The 18,256-nt window shown below is 36.1% G+C and overlaps 1 protein-coding gene and 1 long non-coding RNA gene across 2 annotated transcripts; one reads left to right on the top strand and one right to left on the bottom strand.

Annotated features, from left to right (window-relative positions):
- Positions 1 to 92: 92 nt before the first annotated feature.
- LOC131930965 (uncharacterized) lies at positions 93 to 4,610 on the bottom strand. The gene is made up of 5 exons (XM_059287633.1): positions 4,577 to 4,610; positions 4,206 to 4,429; positions 3,640 to 3,859; positions 2,162 to 2,221; positions 93 to 208 (listed from the first exon to the last, which is right to left on the bottom strand). The coding sequence occupies exons 1-5, from the start codon at positions 4,608 to 4,610 to the stop codon at positions 93 to 95; spliced, it is 654 nt and encodes a 217-aa protein (XP_059143616.1).
- A 9,485-nt stretch (positions 4,611 to 14,095) lies between these two features.
- On the top strand, positions 14,096 to 17,322 carry LOC131930964 (uncharacterized). Its single transcript, XR_009384207.1, has 3 exons — positions 14,096 to 14,273; positions 16,507 to 16,579; positions 17,229 to 17,322. It is a non-coding gene; the product is annotated as an uncharacterized LOC131930964 (long non-coding RNA).
- Positions 17,323 to 18,256: the final 934 nt, after the last annotated feature.

Genomic DNA, 18,256 nt, shown 5'->3' with positions numbered 1-18,256 from the left:
ATTGTTGTATCATAAATCAAATCATCGGCATCAATGGATGGAAAGTCTGATTTAAAAACCTTGATAATAGATTGTGTCAAGCTAAAATGATTTTAATTTGGATTGTTTTCAAACATTGCAAGTCCGCTGTTTCCCTCGGAGCTTTGCAAACAAATGGTTATAGAAAGTAGGACAGCAAACACAGCGCTCATCTGAACAAGGGTTGATTCTGTAAACAATAGAGCAACAAACATGACGATAATATAATTGGATTGTTGCTTTTAACTTTCGATATATATATACATAGTATAGAGAAAGTATTGTAATCATGCAAGAAAAAAAAATGGAGATTTTTGAAAATCTCGAAGTTTTACACCTCACTGAGTCAGAAAAAACATAATTTTGCAATCTTGTTCGTATGTCTGTGTGTGTGTATGTGTGTGTGTGTGTAAACACGATAACTTGAGTACCGTTTTAGCTAGGTTGATGAAATTTCATATATAAGTATTATATTAATATCGTAGATACCTACTAACGTTTGAGCGATTTCCGATAACCGGAAGTGGAATAATAAATTCCTAAGATTTACCTATTATAGATGCCTTTTCTTCTTTTTTTTCGTTCTTAATTTTAGGTTTGGCAGAGAATGGACGCCAATGAGAAAAGCCTCAAAGGTATTCTTTTTTTAATATGATGCAGCATTTTATTAAATAAAAAATATGTATGCACTTTGGCACGTGCAAACTCAAACATGCGCGAACACAACACACGCAAATAGCCATAATCCTCATTGGTGAGTGATCTTTGTTTAGTTGTCTGCGTGCTCAATTTTTTATTTGGGTGTTGTTTTTTTTGTGCGCATTTTTCAATCTGCGCATTTTTCTGTGTGTGCATTTTTCTGGTTGCGCATTTTCTCTTTGGGCATTTTTCTGTGTACGCAAATTTCTGTTTGCGCTTTTTTCTGTGTGTGCTTTTTTCCGTAGCGCATCTTTCTGAGAACCAGAAAGAACCTACAGCTAGGCAGAATAAAGCGGGAGTGATCTCCCCTCAACTCTCTCGTCAATTCTTATATCACTATAAGGTGATGGCACGTACAGTTCTATCGTACTATATAAATTTGTTTTGTATTAATTATTTTTATACTAACGTTTTCTTTTTAACGGAATAGAACCGAGACGAATTAATTAATTGTGCACCAAATTAACAACAGCAATGCGTCTACTAGATCGCTAAATTAGTACTTTATAAAGGAATCGTTGAATATGACTGTTTGAGAAATCACAAATAACATAAAGTACTACTTCCGTTCAACGAAAATCACTCAAAATTTGACAGCAAACAATTAAAACGATCATATACCTATGTAATTTTATAAAGTTTCTTACGGCTAACTGAAACTGTACCCAAGTTATCGGTATTTTAGAAATTAGGAAGAGGCAGTAACCACTTCCGGACGCCGGAGGTTACTTTGAAAGTGATTCAAGTAAGATCTTTTACCCAGCTCTGATGGGTGCATGGCTTGTGTTGGGAAATTAAGGCGGCTGTGCATAGCGCTGATCTCACTTTCTTTTTATATATGTCGAGGCAGGGGCGGAACTACAGTGCCGCCAGACCCCGCAATGCGGGGGGGCCCAGACCGATTGGGGGCCCAAAAATCCTGGCTAAATTATTTTAAAAAAATTAAAAAAAAAAAATTAGGTGGAGGTCGAGTTATCTTTCTTCTACAGTTACAAACAAACACGATAGTCGGCAAACGTCTTTGAGAAAAATGCACAGACTATAGCTCGAGAGACCGCCAGACATATAGACAACTTCAAAGACGTAGCCTACCGTTCTTTTTTAGTGGCGTCGATTAGGAGAACAAAAAAGCATTGTTATATTGTGTATATATATATATATATATATATATATATATATATATATATACATGTATGGGGGGCCCAAAATTTTTTTTTGCGGGGTGGCCCATTTTTTCTAGTTCCGCCACTGTGTCGAGGTCAAGAAACATACGGTAGGTCTAAATAGAAAGCTGTATTTTTAACCAAACAGGGACAAGCATAGCTTTTCTTGTATATTTTGCAATTATTCGTTCGGTTCAAATTCGCCTTCACGTTTTGACGCACCAAATCATACATAAGCTAAACCAAGTTTAGTAAATACTCCAGAATCAACAAAATAATACCTGCTTGCATTCGATGGTGTCCTGCAGTTGACGGCTGTGGACTTAGAGGATTCCAGTTTTCTGTTAAGACAAACAATTTTTAAGGCTTGTTTGATTGTTATTCATTTAATATCTAAACAACGTATTAAGTGATGACCTACACAAAAGCATTTACTATATGTGACATTGAGTTGAATTGGGCGAAATAATTAATTGAATAGATGTTTCTCGTATATACGAAGTATAGAGAAAGTCTTGTAATCGTGAAAAAAAAATCGAGATTTTTACAAATCTCGACGTTTTACACCTCACTGATACGGAAAAACATAATTTTGCAATCTTGTCCGTATGTCTGTGTGTGTGTGTCTGTCTGTCTGTCTGTGTGTAAACACGATAACTTGAGTACCATTACAGCTAGGTTGATGAAATTTCAAATATAAGTATTTTATCAAAATCGTATATCCTGATCAACTTTTGAGCGATTTCCGTTAACCGGAAATGGTACTTTTACTACTTTGAGTTTTTCAAAAGCTTATAACTTGCGTACTATTTCAGATAGATAAATGAAATTTCACATGTAAGTAAAAGGTAATTCTCTACCTTCTGTCAAATTTTGAGTAATTTCCGTTGACCGGAAGTACCAATTTACGCTATTTCCGATTTCTCAAAAAACGCATGTAAATTTATAAAGTACTACTAATATCCCGCACTTTTATGCACATTTTGTTAGGCGTTCACTTGGTGTGCAATTCTTTTTTTTACGGGATTCTATTCTATTATAAAAAGTTTAAGTAATTTAAAATGGATTACAAATATTGTCTATGTCCTGAGTTGCTATCCCTCGTAGATTTATATTAGAATATTCGAGAAAGTTTAGGGGAGATAACTCCCGGTTTATTTACTTCTGTTGTCGGATTTCATAAATAAGTATTATATTGAAAAGTTGAGGGAAAACCACAAGTATAATATCGAACTTGTACTTTTCCATCAACTATTGAGCTGTTTCCGGCTCCTTTTTACTTTCTCGTATATACGAAGTATAGAGAAAGTATTGTAATCGTGCAAAAAGAAAATAGAGATTTTTTTAGGTGGACGGGATTATATATATACATACAGGATTTTATTTACTGGTTTCTGTAAAATGTTACGTGATTTTCAATGACTGTAAGCAGTAGTTTACGCAGTTTCCGATTTCTCAAAAATATATTATTTAACTTGATTCAACTGTCTATCGTCAGTTATTTATAAAACGCGCGAGCAAAATTGTGACGAATAATACGGATCGATTTACTTCAAACTTTTCACGTAGTTAAGACTCGATATAAATTCACTGTAACAAGAATAATATTTAATTTGATTTTGAAATAATTGTTTTTTAAAAATAAAAAACATTCCTATAGCCCGATTACACTGAAAGTGCCCTCCCCATTACTGTTAAATAAGAATATATTTGACATTTTAAGAGAGATCAATACCGCTTTATTTGAGAAATAACTTACCTGGTTCAATTTGACGGTTAAAGGTGTTGCTCTGTGCGATGAATGTATTATTACCGTATAGAAATATTAATCGAAACCATCTCGAATGCATACTTCTCATCCGATTAAGTGCAAACCGGTATGGTGGTCCTTTATAACATGAGCATCGATTTTCTAAAAAGCCTGTACTAGACGAAAAACAATGCTCTGCTCTTGGGCATACAGTCCACACGTTGCAGAACTGAAATAGCATTCATTAAAAATATTAATTTCGCACGCAATTTTGTAGGTCAGCCAAAAAAAAAGGTCTGTTTTTTTTCCGGAACAATATATTCCAATATAATTTTAAACTCTATTGTTTACGTTTTGGTCAACATTAATACACATGATTGTTAGGGTCTGAGGCAGGGTCAAGGGCAGAGTTAGGGTCACGGGTCACGGGTTACAGTCACGGTCATGGTCAGGGTCATGGTCAGGGTCATGGTCATGGTCATGGTCATGCTCATGGTCATGGGTAAGGTCATGGACGTTCTCAAACTAAGCTCGTATTTAGCGTCATTACAACTATGAGATTAATGCCAACTTACATCATACCACAAGTCTTCGTCTTCACATACTTTAAGATCTTTTTGATAGCACTGAAAAGCAGTTAAGTATACACAATGCTCTATTTTGACATGTGGTTGTGAACGTTTGAAAGGTGTCCAAAAGTATCCGTACATCCGACCAGTGTACTCGCAGTACGTGTTGACACAGTCACGTTCGTAGCCAATTATTAGCGCCCCGAATGATCCTTTTTGGCACTCACCATCTGTTGATATAAAAAATAATCTACTGGTATATCAAGACAAGTTTATTTTTGTTTTAGAAGTTTCTTCTTACAGATAGTTTAATAAGCATATTGAAAAATAAAACAGTGTTATCTTTACATACGAGCAATTTTTTTGCTTTGATTTACGAGGAAAGTTAGAGACACGAGTAACCAGATTCATGGGTTTTACAGTTCATGGCAAATAACACCCGACAAGCTTGCAACTTGCTAGGCAGCAATTTAGTTACTTAGTCTAACTCTTTTCAGCAATATTCTAAACAGAAGGAAGAAACAAACTACCGTAACAGATTTTTTTCTTCTTCTTTGTTTCTTAATTTCGTAATTTTAATTAAGTATAAGTTTCACTGGTATACTGGTTGTGCGCCATTAAGGCCATTAGCTCCGATTTCAGCCTGCTTTTTTTTTGGATTTGCTAACATAGCTTATTTCCAACCAAGAACAAACTATAAGGCAGAAATTGTTTTATTTTGGAGTTGTCTGTCCCCCAACTAACGAGCCTCATCTGCCCGAGGGTTTGAACTCGAGACTTTTCGGTTTAGCAACCATGAGCTTAACCGACTCGCCACACCTCAGATTTTTTAAACTCCTACATATGAAAATGAGTAAAGCGTGCGAAAAAGCCAAAGGCTAGTAAAGAGAAAACCAGTCATGAAAATTGCATTATCTTTTAATTTATTTTGTATCCACAATTTGTGATTGATTGTCACCCCATATATCTTTGGTTTAAACACATCGGTTGTTCATGAATACATGACACTGGACTCTAGTTTGTGTAACTTGATAACTTTATTTACATGAGAAGAATATCTATAGATGAACAGAGTATCTCCATCACATACGCATACACATAAAGTATATCAGGACCAAGTGTGGTCAAGTGTTAAAGTTCAAAATACATTTGAGGACACGATTAAAATTCACACGGTTCTCGGACATAATCACGTCCTGCAGTCTTCTTTGATATTGTGGCCACTGACCACCTTAATTTACACAGCTTGTAAAGCCTACATTCACTCACTCCAGTCAGTGAACGATATAAAAAAAAAGAATGAAATGCAATGATTTCGCTCACGCATTCACTACCTTTGGCCAGGTATTCGGCTGTCATACATAATTCACAACAATACAGCCTGTTACATTTATGAACGCATATTTCTTATTTAAAATACGTAACAAAAACAGCTGTGATAGCAATAATGGGGTATGCTGGAACGGTTTCATGATACTTCATATAATTTCAAGGGAAAAGACTGCTTTGATATACGAACAATTTGACATACGAGCAATGTTACGTAACGAATTAAACTCGTATCTCGAGGTACCACTGTATTATCTGTAAATAAATTTACAGTACTCATCATATAAAGGAGTGTAGACTAGTATGTAAAAGACACGGTAATTAATCAAGGAGAAATCGCACATACTTCAGCAAGAAAAGACTTACGAAAATTCCTGTAATAAAACGACTCACAAAGTAGAAAGATCAAATAGGGCTTAAGAAAATTCCTGTAATAAAGAGACTCACAAGGTAGAAAGATCAAACAAATCAACAACAGCAGCTTCATTTCCTGGTACTTGGATGCTTCATTAAGCTTTTAGTTCCTGTAGCCTGACATCAGTACGTCATATATACAGTTGGGGGGTGGGGACTACAGAGCGGTCACTATCTAGGTGAGAGTGACGTCATTTGATGAGGACGAAAGTTTAAGGCTGATGAACAAGTGCAAAAAGGTTGGGTTAACGTACCTAGATCTAGTAGCTTCACTGAACGAATAACATAGCCGGAAATTCAAGCGACATCTTTTGATTTGATGTATTTATGGACACAGATCGAGCAACTTAACATACTTTGTTCATATGGACACAACTTAACATACTTTGTTCATACTGACACCGATCAACTTAACATACTTTGTTTATTCAGACACAACTTAACATACTTTGTTCATACGGACACAACTTAACATACTTTGTTCATATGGACACAACTTAACATACTTTGTTCATACGGACACAACTTAACATACTTTGTTCATATGGACACAACTTAACATACTTTGTTCATACGGACACAACTTAACATACTTTGTTCATACGGACACAACATACTTTGTCCATAGCATAGATCTAGATTTCTACATGTGAACGAAATAAATGTGTTTATCTATTTCTAGATCTATGTCTAGTCAATGCTGATGCTCATATTAATGCCATAGTTTTAAATCTAGTTATACTGAAAGTAGTGGACACAGAAATTTAAATAAAATTGTTCGTATAAGAATGTCAACATAAACTACCTGTTTCCGTATAGCTGTGTATAGAAAAAACAGTGTGTTGAAGAACGCCTCAAACCTTTCTCGAAATGAAATCGCAAGGTTCTGAAATCTAGATTCTACAATTTTGTTGGGTGTTAAATATTTCGGGAATTCTCATTAGCAAGTTGGCGCGCACGTTTAGCTTTGTATATTGTAAACAATAGGTCCCAATACATTAGAGAGCTCAGCTGTTATGGGATAAAGTCTCACATACTGTAAACAGTAGGTCCAATACTTTAGAGATCTCAGCTGTTATGGAATAAAGTCTCACATATTGTAAACAGTAGTACCGAGCACATTAACAACTCTTCATTAACACGATACATGACCGTGAACTAGGATGCTGAGAGACGGCGCATTAGTAGAGATAAAGACCACCAAACAATCATCTTAAGACCTAGATATCCATAGGATAGAATAAGCAAAGTTCATATGTTTATTGACCTAGCTAAATGAAGTGAAGTGTGGTCAGCATTTTGCCCAGCAGCATTTACTTTCCCCAACGTGAGGTGAATACCAATCAGAGCTGGGTGGACTCAGGGACGTTCTATTGACTTGGACCCGGATTCGAACTCGAGACTTAAGGGTTACCAGTCTAGCGTTTTGTCGCTTCTGCCTTGCTGATGGTGCATAAGGTGGTAACATGAAGCATAAACAAAAATTATTTTTAACAAACCAAACGGTGTATTCGTTCTACAAGTTTCAGCTATTGGCCTATTCTACAAAATAGAAATGTTAGGTAGACTTTAGAAAGATATTATTTAAAAGCTTACATCGACCAAAACAATTAATTTTTTCTTTATATGATTAACAAATCGTTTCAGCTTTTTTCTTTTAAATTAAAGTCTCAAGACTAATTTGTCTTTAACATGTAGATGGCATTAATAAATGAACTTCTTGTTTCAAACGATACAAACGATTCTCACAAACACAACACAAACTCAAGACAACACAACCACAACACAACACAAACACTACACAAACACAACACAAACACAACCACAATGTGAGGGTGGCTGAATCCCAAAGAAAGCACAACACGAATGAGGCTATTACAGTATTCTTTATTTCTCTATCTCCCGTCCTCCAGTCCCAAAATCCACCTCCTTGCTTTGACACTCAACCTTCAACTCCCGTTCGCATTCATCCCTACACACCACCTTTCTCTCGCTCACAACACAGCCACTGTCACCCGATCAGTCGCTTCCCTTGTACCCTCGTTCACTCCGTACAACATACACCTCAACACACCCGGCCTCGCGTCTCACTACATGCTACATACACACACGCAGTGACCCGTTCCACGTATTCACCTTTCATACACATTACATCACCACACACAACACAACATCATTCAGCTTCTCAGATACAATACAAACAATTTCGTACTCTTAAACAAGATCGTTGTTTACAACAGTGACAACAGACAAAAATCAAATCTTACCTACCACACACACCGTATCTACATTCCCCACAAATGGCATAACGACAGACACAAATATAATCTCTTTTTTATCAATCTCCTTAACTTCTCCTTTTAATGTCAATCAAATTTTAATATTTTAGGTTAGTTTTTGAAAATTCCTTGTAAAAGTCTTTGTTTAGCTACATTTGTGTGTGTGTTTGTATGTGTGTGTGCGTGCGTGCGTGTATATGTGCGTGCGTGCGTGTGCTTGAATGTATTCTTAGGGAAAATGTATTTTCCCACGTTTTCTTTAACTTGCTGTCGCGTCTTTCCAATCAAATCTTGCGATCGAAATTTCGGGCACTTCCCAGTTAGCTAGCGCGCTGAATTTTCAGGGAAGCTTTGTTTCCGATGACAATAGAATATTCAATTGTTATTATTACTAAATTGATCCATGGAAACATTTTATTGATCATTTTAGACCGCTATATAATTGTTAAAAAAAAAGTGGGGAAAAAGGGACATAACCCAGTAATTGTAATTTGATGAAAACAAGGTTCGGTACTCTCCCTCTTTTTGCTTTCTGAGTAGTTGTCACGCGGTGTTTGTGTACAAACAACCAGAACGTAACAACTGGTGGCTAGTATGGGGGAGAAGATATGGTCGAGTGGTTGGGCACACGATTGCTAACCCCACTCGACACGGGTTCAAGGCACGTTTTTTTTACGAGTTGTCTTCGTTTACCCAAAAATAAAAGTGAATGCGAGAAGATAAAATCGATAGCAAGATTTTAAAGCAAACAAACAGACAAAGACTAAAAAGTAGAAAATAAAAAAAAGTTTAAAAAACCCACGTTTCCTGATTGAACTAAAAAGTAGAAAATATATGCTATACATCACAATAATGCAATTATTTATTCATGTCAGTATATAGCTTTAGTAAGGTTTCATCATACTAAACTTATTTTTTATTTTATTTTTGTGCATTTTCGCAATCGTGAATTTTACTTTCCCGTATATAGAGTATAGATGACATTTTTCATCGCTATATACCTTAATAATTTATCACATATTAGTATAGGGGAATAATTTTAGTCAGCAAAAATAATAATTAGAGATTTATCAAAATTCCGGCGTTTTATACGTAATTGAACTGGAAAACTGGGTTTAGCAATTCTGTCCGTGTATTTGTGTGTGTGTGTGTGTGTGTTTGTGTGTGTGTCTGTGAACACGATAACTAGAGGACCGTTACAGATAGGTTGATGAATGTTGAAATTTAAGTATTATATCAAATTTGTAGTTATGTATCAACTTTTCAGCGATTTCCTATTACCAGAAGTGGAAATTATTCTACTTTCAATTGTTCAAATTATTTTCTATAATTATTGTAACTATATAGAAATTTAAAATATTATTAGACATAGATGTCAAATAATTTCAACATTTGATCTCAATGTATGTTTTATTTACTTCTAAAAGTAATTTTATTACGGTCTACACGTATTTGTATAGTTTTGAATGAATGTCTGATTTTGTAACTGGCGTGCACGTACACGTATATGAGAACCGCAAGGGATGTTTGACTAAGCTTTAAACGCTTCCGATTTTACACTGTAAATTAGTCTAACGACATCCATGCTGAAGACATTTCAGTGGAAGTTTAGAGCCACTCAGTAACTGCAGTAGAATAGAAACTTCCAAGTTTCGTCTAGATCAGTAGTCAATTTTACAATCAATGCTAAAAGGTCTATTGTATGTAGCAAAAACTACAAAGACGATTTTAAGAAATATACAGACTTCTTACTTAATAAGATTTGACCATGGTCACAATGTTTTCCAGACTCACCCCATCCTACAAGAATATATATATATATATATATATATATATATATATATATATATATATATATATATCATATGTAACTTAAACACACACACACACTCTCACACACACATACATACATATATATATATATATATATATATATATATATATATATATATATATATATATATATATATATATATATATATATATATATATATATATATATATATATATATATATATATATATTTATTTATTTATTTATTTATATATATCTGTCTGAGAGAGTGTGTGTGTGTGTGTTTTTTAAGTTACATATGATGAGATATAAATAAACATAGTCTTATATAGTTTGATACATATGTGTGATTTGTATATAGGTATACATTTAGAATTAAGCATCTGACTCAACTTTCAGGATCATTAGAAATCACATTGATTGTTGTCGCTGTCATAATTACACTAATTGTGATGCTAGCCGCATTGTATTGGTAGGTGTATAGAGTTTTTGTCTTTTTAAAAGTCGTTTATATATTTTTATTGCTGTTTTAATATAATATAACCAATAAACAACGACTAGTTCTATAGAGCTATTCAATTTCAATTAGAGTATTAAATCAAACATGTAAATAAGAACTTGTATTGCAAAAGAAAACTAAATATTTTATTTTATTTGACTTAGTTAACTCTTTGATTTAACCCTCTTTTTGGGCCTCAATCATAACATTCCATTCTGTACCGTAGCCTGGTTTTGATGTTGCAACTTCACATGACATTCCTGCTGTCTTTAGTTATTCAATTGGGCATTCATATTTTTCGCTTTCCCTGCGGGTTGCACTCAAGTGCCTGTCTATTGTTGTTCTTGTTAATCTTAAAACGTATGCGCAGTGAGAGGACTACTAACGCATCGACTGTGGGTAGGGCAAGATCATGTGCAAATTCTAGAGATGTATAGCTCATTATTTAATTATTTCAATTATTCTACACATAGTTTCAACCATCTAATATAAAAAATACCTTCTACCTAGTTGCTGTATGAAGTGGCTATGTCTGGGTGTAGCAGGTCATTCTGACAACTCCTTTAATGCCAGAGAGAGCAGTGCTCAAAGAATGAAAAGCACTAATCTTTGAAAGTGTATACCTCAGGTTAGTGTATCGATATTCTGTGCTCTGGTTTTGAGATAATTTTACTGACAAAATTCATTTATCAATCTGGTTATTTTGTGGTTTTATTCTTTTTTTAACATTTTAAACATAACTTCACACTTTGATTATATATTGTTTTAAAACATAAATGCATGAAGGGAAAACTTCAGACTTATTTAAATATGTAAATAAATGTTACTGTTTGAATATTTTACTAGGTTTTAACTTTCATTTGAAACAATGTAACTAAACTTTCTCCACACATACCGGATTTTACTTGTGTCGTTACTCGAAAGTGAATATTTTAAAAAATCAGAGTCAATATACTTTTAACTTTTCTTGTAGTCTCATTAGTTCACAAAGCCAATGTGTCAATTTCTAATTTAAGTAGTTTCACAATTAATCTTGTTTTATTGATAGAATACACGTTATGATGAATAGATCTTTTAAATATACCAATGATAAAATTAGTAAGTGTAAAGACAATAAATAGTAATATAAATTTACATACTTAAATATAAGATAGATTGCTTTTTTTTAAATTTGCAAACATAAACACATTCATTAAAAACATATTTATTAAAATAATAAACCCAAATAAATACGTTTGTTACTTGCAATCATATTTATTTTATTGACAAATCATATTCAAAATTAAGCACTAAGTAATTTACTAATTCACTAACATTTTAGATTGATCAAGATACTTTTTTAGTTGTAAATCTATAATGATTACTTTACGAAACATTAAAAGTTTAATACTTTTATTATATTATAGGTATACAGTATTGAATTTTAAATATATTTATTATTAAATGCAAACAATAAAAACAACATTGTTTTGATAAAATAATTAAAATAGAGATGTTAATGCATATTGTTAATATACTTTCAGCTTTATGACATCTGATTCTCGGATGAGTGTAGCCGTACAAGATACTAACGGACCAAAGAAACAAAAAACTAACATAGATTATCACCCTCCTCCCACTCGACATATTTCTTCTATTGGAAGAACTTAAAAAGGCCATAAAATATCTTCCAATTTCTCGTCGCCGTGAAAAAATATAAATAAAACCAGCACATTAAAAACCATCTTATTGATCTAGATTCTAGATCTAGCTAGATTTCTAGAGCTGCACATTAACGAACTAAAGATTTAACAAAAAGTCAATGCTGAAACTCTTTATAATGCCATATTTTCCTATCAGTTGAAATACTGAAAGTAAAGAACACTGAAATTTAAATCAAAGTGTGTTATGTATAAGAATGTCGACATAACCTACAAATTTCTGTATACATGTGTATGAACAAAAGAGTGTGTTGATGAACAGGTCACATCTCTCTTGAAAGCAAATTTCTTGAACATAAAATCTATTTCATCAAAAGTTTGTTTAGTTTAAAATATTTCGGGAATTCTCATTAGCAAATTGATTCGCACTTTTAGCTCTAAGATTTTGTAGACAACACGGCTGTTGTGTGAAGGGCCGGCACTAGGTTATTTAGCGCCCTAGGCAAAACTTATTAAAACGGATATACTCTCTACTCGTGTAATAAAATATACTCTCTACTCCTGTAATAAAATATACTCTCTACTCCTCTGTATCAAACTCTTTACGCTACTCCATATCCCCCCCCCCACCTCCCTGTTTTTCTTATAAACCCTCGCTAGCACCTAATCCGTCTGTCTTTTAGCTCCCTGCTAAGCAGAGGCGTAGCGACCCTTCCCGGCGCCCGGGGACATACTTTCAATTTGGCGCCCCCCTCGGGAGCAAATTTTCGATTTGCACCCCCCCCCCTCGAACTTTTCATTTGCACCCCCCCCTCAAACTTTCGATTTGCACCCCCCCCCCTCGAACTTTTCATTTGCACCCCCCCCCCTCAAACTTTCGATTTGCACCCCCCCTCGAACTTTTCATTTGCACCCCCCCCCTCAAACTTTCGATTTGCACCCCCCCCCTCGAACTTTTCATTTGCACCCCCCTCAAACTGTCAATTTGGCGTCCCCCCCCGCCCCCCCCCCCTCGCTACGCCTCTGCTGCTAAGCCTACCTTCCCAATAGTTCCACCTGGTCCTCAAACTCTCAAGAGCCTTATTGGTGCTCCCTTGTCAAGAGCCTTATTGGTGCTCCCTTGTCAAGAGCCTTATTGGTTCTCCCTTGTCAAGAGCCTTATTGGTGCTCCCTTGTCAAGAGCCCAACTATTTCTATTTTACACCCCCCCACCCCCCACCCCCTAAAGACTTAATCGCTTAACAGTACAGTAGTGTCGTTATTTAAAATTTAAATATGAGACCTATATTAAAATGTTTCAACTTTTGCAAATGCACTTTATTTTTCGCTTTTTGATTGAAAAATATTGAGTGTATTGTTCATTATCAGTTTTAAATGATGCTGGTTTATTGAACAAGATGAATTATTGTGTTGTTATTTTAAATGGATAGAACAAATAGTTTGGTGGCCTTTATTGGTTTTCCAATAGATTTTTTTATCGTCAATGAATTATTTCTTTATTTTACACTAGCGTAACAACCGGTTTTACACTAGCGTAACAACCGGTTTATCCTCATTGCTTAAAGAAAGGTCGAAACACGTAAAGTTAAATACAAGAAATCTCCATATCCATAAGACAGTTTCAAGACACCCGTGCGACGCCGCCCGGTCTGCTAGTCTAGATCTAACGACAACAATCGTCTAGAATGTACAGACACAGGTTATTTATTGTGCCAGTACAATAAAACGTCAGCAAAACTTCGTGTACGGTACTGATAAGCCGCCTTAGCTTTAAAACTATGTTTGCCAAGGAATGATTTTAAACGTTTTGATTTCTATAGAACATTTTAGTTTTAAAATGTGTATTTTGTGTCACGGTTGGCTGGCGTTATAGTGCCTAGCTAATGGGACATGCAGCTTTCACGGACGAGTGGGAACAGGGCTGTATGTGATATGCTGCATTCGATGCCGTACTGCGCCAGATATGTGGTGTTTTAGGCTAAGAGACATGTGAATAAGACAGTGGAGTTTGAGTTGTGTAGTGCAATCCTTATCTGGCCCATTGTGCTGGTGTGTTTTCTACACAGAGATCCGTGGCTTCGTCAAGCAAGCTGGTGTACGTTGTACATCATTTTATAAGGTTTGTACAGGTTTATTTATCACTTCTACAACCTTTGCTCATTGTTTTTTTTAAAGTCTAGCGGGTTCCTCTGTACTGATTGATCTATAGTAGAGTCTATTTGGGTGATTCTTATTTAGATACTCTTACGAGATGGAATTTTGTGTTTCTCCATCAGATTATACCATTTAACCTTGCCCTAACCAATATTAAATACGTTCCCAATATTCTACAATCTACCTATCTATAATCTGTTCTCTTTGCCAGACTAGAAACGTATCCTACTATCTCACTATCTAAGAGCTATTGTTGTACCACACTAAAGACTTATCCTACTATCCACCTATCTAAGATCTGTTATGCCCCAATGGAGACTTATCCTACTATCTACTTATCTAAGATCTGTTATGCCCCAATGGAGACTTATCCTACTATCTACTTATCTAAGATCTGTTATGCCTCACTGGTGACTTATCCTACTATCTACTTATCTAAGATCTGTTATGCCCCAATGGAGACTTATCCTACTATCGACTTATCTAAGATCTGTTGTGCCCCACTGGAGACTTATCCTACTATCTACTTATCTAAGATCTGTTATGCCCCAATGGAGACTTATCCTACTATCTACTTATCTAAGATCTGTTATGCCTCACTGGTGACTTATCCTACTATCTACTTATCTAAGATCTGTTATGCCTCACTGGTGACTTATCCTACTATCTACTTATCTAAGATCTGTTATGCCCCAATGGAGACTTATCCTACTATTTACTTATCTAAGATATGTTATGCCCCACTGGAGACTTATCCCACGATCAACCCGTGTAATATTTCCCCACTGTAAGATCCGATTAAGTGGGCTGAGATTATCGCCCAGTTAAACCTTGTTTGCCCACTTTAGCGGCGTCACAGATCGCGGCAGAACTTAGGGCTCAGTTACTGTCTTTTTATAGCTCAGTGTTTACAACCAGACCTCAGCAGAGGGATTACAAGTGTAAAACCATGTAAACCAGACTGTAAAGCCATGTAAACCAGACTGTAAAGCCATGTAAACCCGACTGTAAAGCCATGTAAACAAGACTGTAAAGCCATGTAAACCCGACTGTAAAGCCATGTAAACCCGAATGTAAAGCCATGTAAACCCGACTGTAAAGCCATGTAAACCCGACTGTAAAGCCATGTAAACCCGACTGTAAAGCCATGTAAACCGACTGTAAAGTCATGTTAACCCGACTGTAAACTCCTGCTCATTGAATAACATCGAAGAGAGATTTTAGTATGTCAAATACGTTCGTCTACGACTTTAAAAAAATATTGTTTAAAAGCGTTTTCTGAACTTTGGATCATGATAAAACAGTTACTGTGAAACGTGGAGCTATTATGAAACATCTTGGCAGGAAAGAGAAGGTCTCAAAATAAAATAGTTTTTTTCAACATCAAAGGGCATCATTTTGAAACCATCTTTTGTGTGTGTGTGTGGTTGTGTGTATATTTTTTAGTGTCCGTGAGTTTTGAGAAGTCTTCACTCTTCCTGATAGAGCCACATCACACCTTCACAGAAAAGCACGAAATGTCCTTCACATTATATACCAACTGGTGATATTTGATGAATCCTGTTTGAACCTTGATTAGGGTTTGATGTGAAACTACAGGGATTGTTATCAGCCTTACTTTGTCCATCTATTATTCAGGCTGAAAAGTATCGATGCTTACATTATGTTTAATCAAATCCAACTTATCTGTACCAATTTTCCGATACGTGTAGTTTAATCCACATCTACAATTTAATTCACACCCACAATTTGATCCACATCCACAGTTTGATCCACATCCACAATTTGATCCACATCCACAATTTGATCCACATCCACAATTTGATCCACACCCACGATTTGATACACATCCACAACTTGATCCACATCCACAATTTGATCCACATCCACAATTTGATCCACATCCACAATTTGATCCACATCCACAATTTGATCCACACCCACGATTTGATACACATCCACAACTTGATCCACATCCACAGTTTGATCCACATCCACAATTTGATCCACATCCACAATTTGATCCACATCCACAATTTGATCCACACCCACGATTTGATACACATCCACAACTTGATCCACATCCACAATTTGATCCACATCCACAATTTGATCCACACCCACGATTTGATACACATCCACAACTTGATCCACATCCACAATTTGATCCACATCCACAATTTGATCCACATCCACAGGCATAATGGGGAACAAACTCTTTCGGCAGAAGAGAAAAGACGGGAACTACAGACGTTATGCAGACCGACAGAGGTAAAAAGATGTAGTAAACAGCCAGTCTTGTTAGCTCCATATTGTTATACTTTCTCTGATACTGTGTGTTAGCTCCATATTGTTATACTTTCTCTGATACTGTGTGTTAGCTCCATATTGCTATACTTTCTCTTATACGCAAAAGTATCATCTTTTCCCGTTTGTGCCCAAGACACGTAGGTCAGATGAAGTAGAGTTCACCTGTTTCAGAGACCTCGGCATGTGAAAGGGATAGTGTGGTCAGCACTACGCGTAGCCGCCTTTGTTTTCGCTAGCGTAAGTTAGCTACCTATCAGAGCTGGGTGAACTCAGGGACATTCTACTGAATTGAACCCGGATTCGAACTCGAGACTTAGCAGTCTAGCTCTCTACCGCCTAGCCACGCTCTTACTAAAGTATAACTGATTTCAAATGTATGTTAGAAATAATTCCATCTATGCAGAACTGTCTTAGCTCGGTCGAGTGTTGTTTCAGACACTAAGAAATGTTGATGTTTCAGACACCAAGAAATGTTGATGTTTCAGACACCAAGAAATGTTGATGTTTCAGACACCAAGAAATGTTGATGTTTCAGACACCAAGAAATGTTGATGTTTCAGACACCAAGAAATGTTGATATTTCAGACACCAAGAAATGTTGATGTTTCAGACACCAAGAAATGTTGATGTGGAGAGAAAAGAAAGCTTTGGGGGAAGAAGAAGATGTTGACGACTTAAATTGCAACTGCACTTCAGTTATGGACGGTGAGTTTAGATGTGAGGTATGGGTTATGGGTGGTGAGTTTAGATGTGTGGTGTGGGTTATGGGTGGTGAGTTTAGATGTGTGGTGTGGGTTATGGGTGGTGAGTTTAGATGTGAGGTATGGGTTATGGGTGGTGAGTTTAGATGTGAGGTATGGGTTATGGGTGGTGAGTTTAGATGTGTGGTGTGGGTTATGGGTGGTGAGTTTAGATGTGAGGTATGGGTTATGGGTGGTTAGTTTAGATGTGAGGTATAGGTTATGGGTGGTGAGTTTAGATGTGAGGTATGGGTTATGGGTGGTGAGTTTAGATGTAAGGTATGGGTTATGGGTTGTGAGTTTAGATGTGAGGTGTGGGTTATGGGTGGTGAGTTTAGATGTAAGGTATGGGTTATGGGTGGTGAGTTTAGACGTGTGGTGTGGGTTATGGGTGGTGAGTTTAGATGTGAGGTATGTGTTATGGGTGGTGAGTTTAGATGTGAGGTATGGGTTATGGGTGGTTAGTTTAGATGTGAGGTATGGGTTATGGGTGGTTAGTTTAGATGTGAGGTATAGGTTATGGGTTGTGAGTTTAGATGTGAGGTGTGGGTTATGGGTGGTGAGTTTAGATGTGAGGTGTGGGTTATGGGTGGTGAGTTTAGATGTGAGGTATGTGTTATGGGTGGTGAGTTTAGATGTGAGGTATGGGTTATGGGTGGTTAGTTTAGATGTGAGGTATAGGTTATGGGTTGTGAGTTTAGATGTGAGGTGTGGGTTATGGGTGGTGAGTTTAGATGTAAGGTATGGGTTATGGGTGGTGAGTTTAGACTTGAGGTATGGGTTATGGGGTGGTGAGTTTAGATGTAAGGTATGGGTTATGGGTGGTGAGTTTAGATGTGAGGTATGGGTTATGGGTGGTGAGTTTAGACGTGAGGAATGGGTTATGGTTGGTGAGTTT

This window comes from Physella acuta, unplaced genomic scaffold, assembly GCF_028476545.2.
Source record: "Physella acuta isolate Inbredline_101_S28 unplaced genomic scaffold, ASM2847654v3 ptg001870l, whole genome shotgun sequence".
Lineage (NCBI taxonomy): Eukaryota > Metazoa > Mollusca > Gastropoda > Physidae > Physella > Physella acuta.
This window is presented reverse-complemented; position numbering and strand designations above follow the sequence as displayed.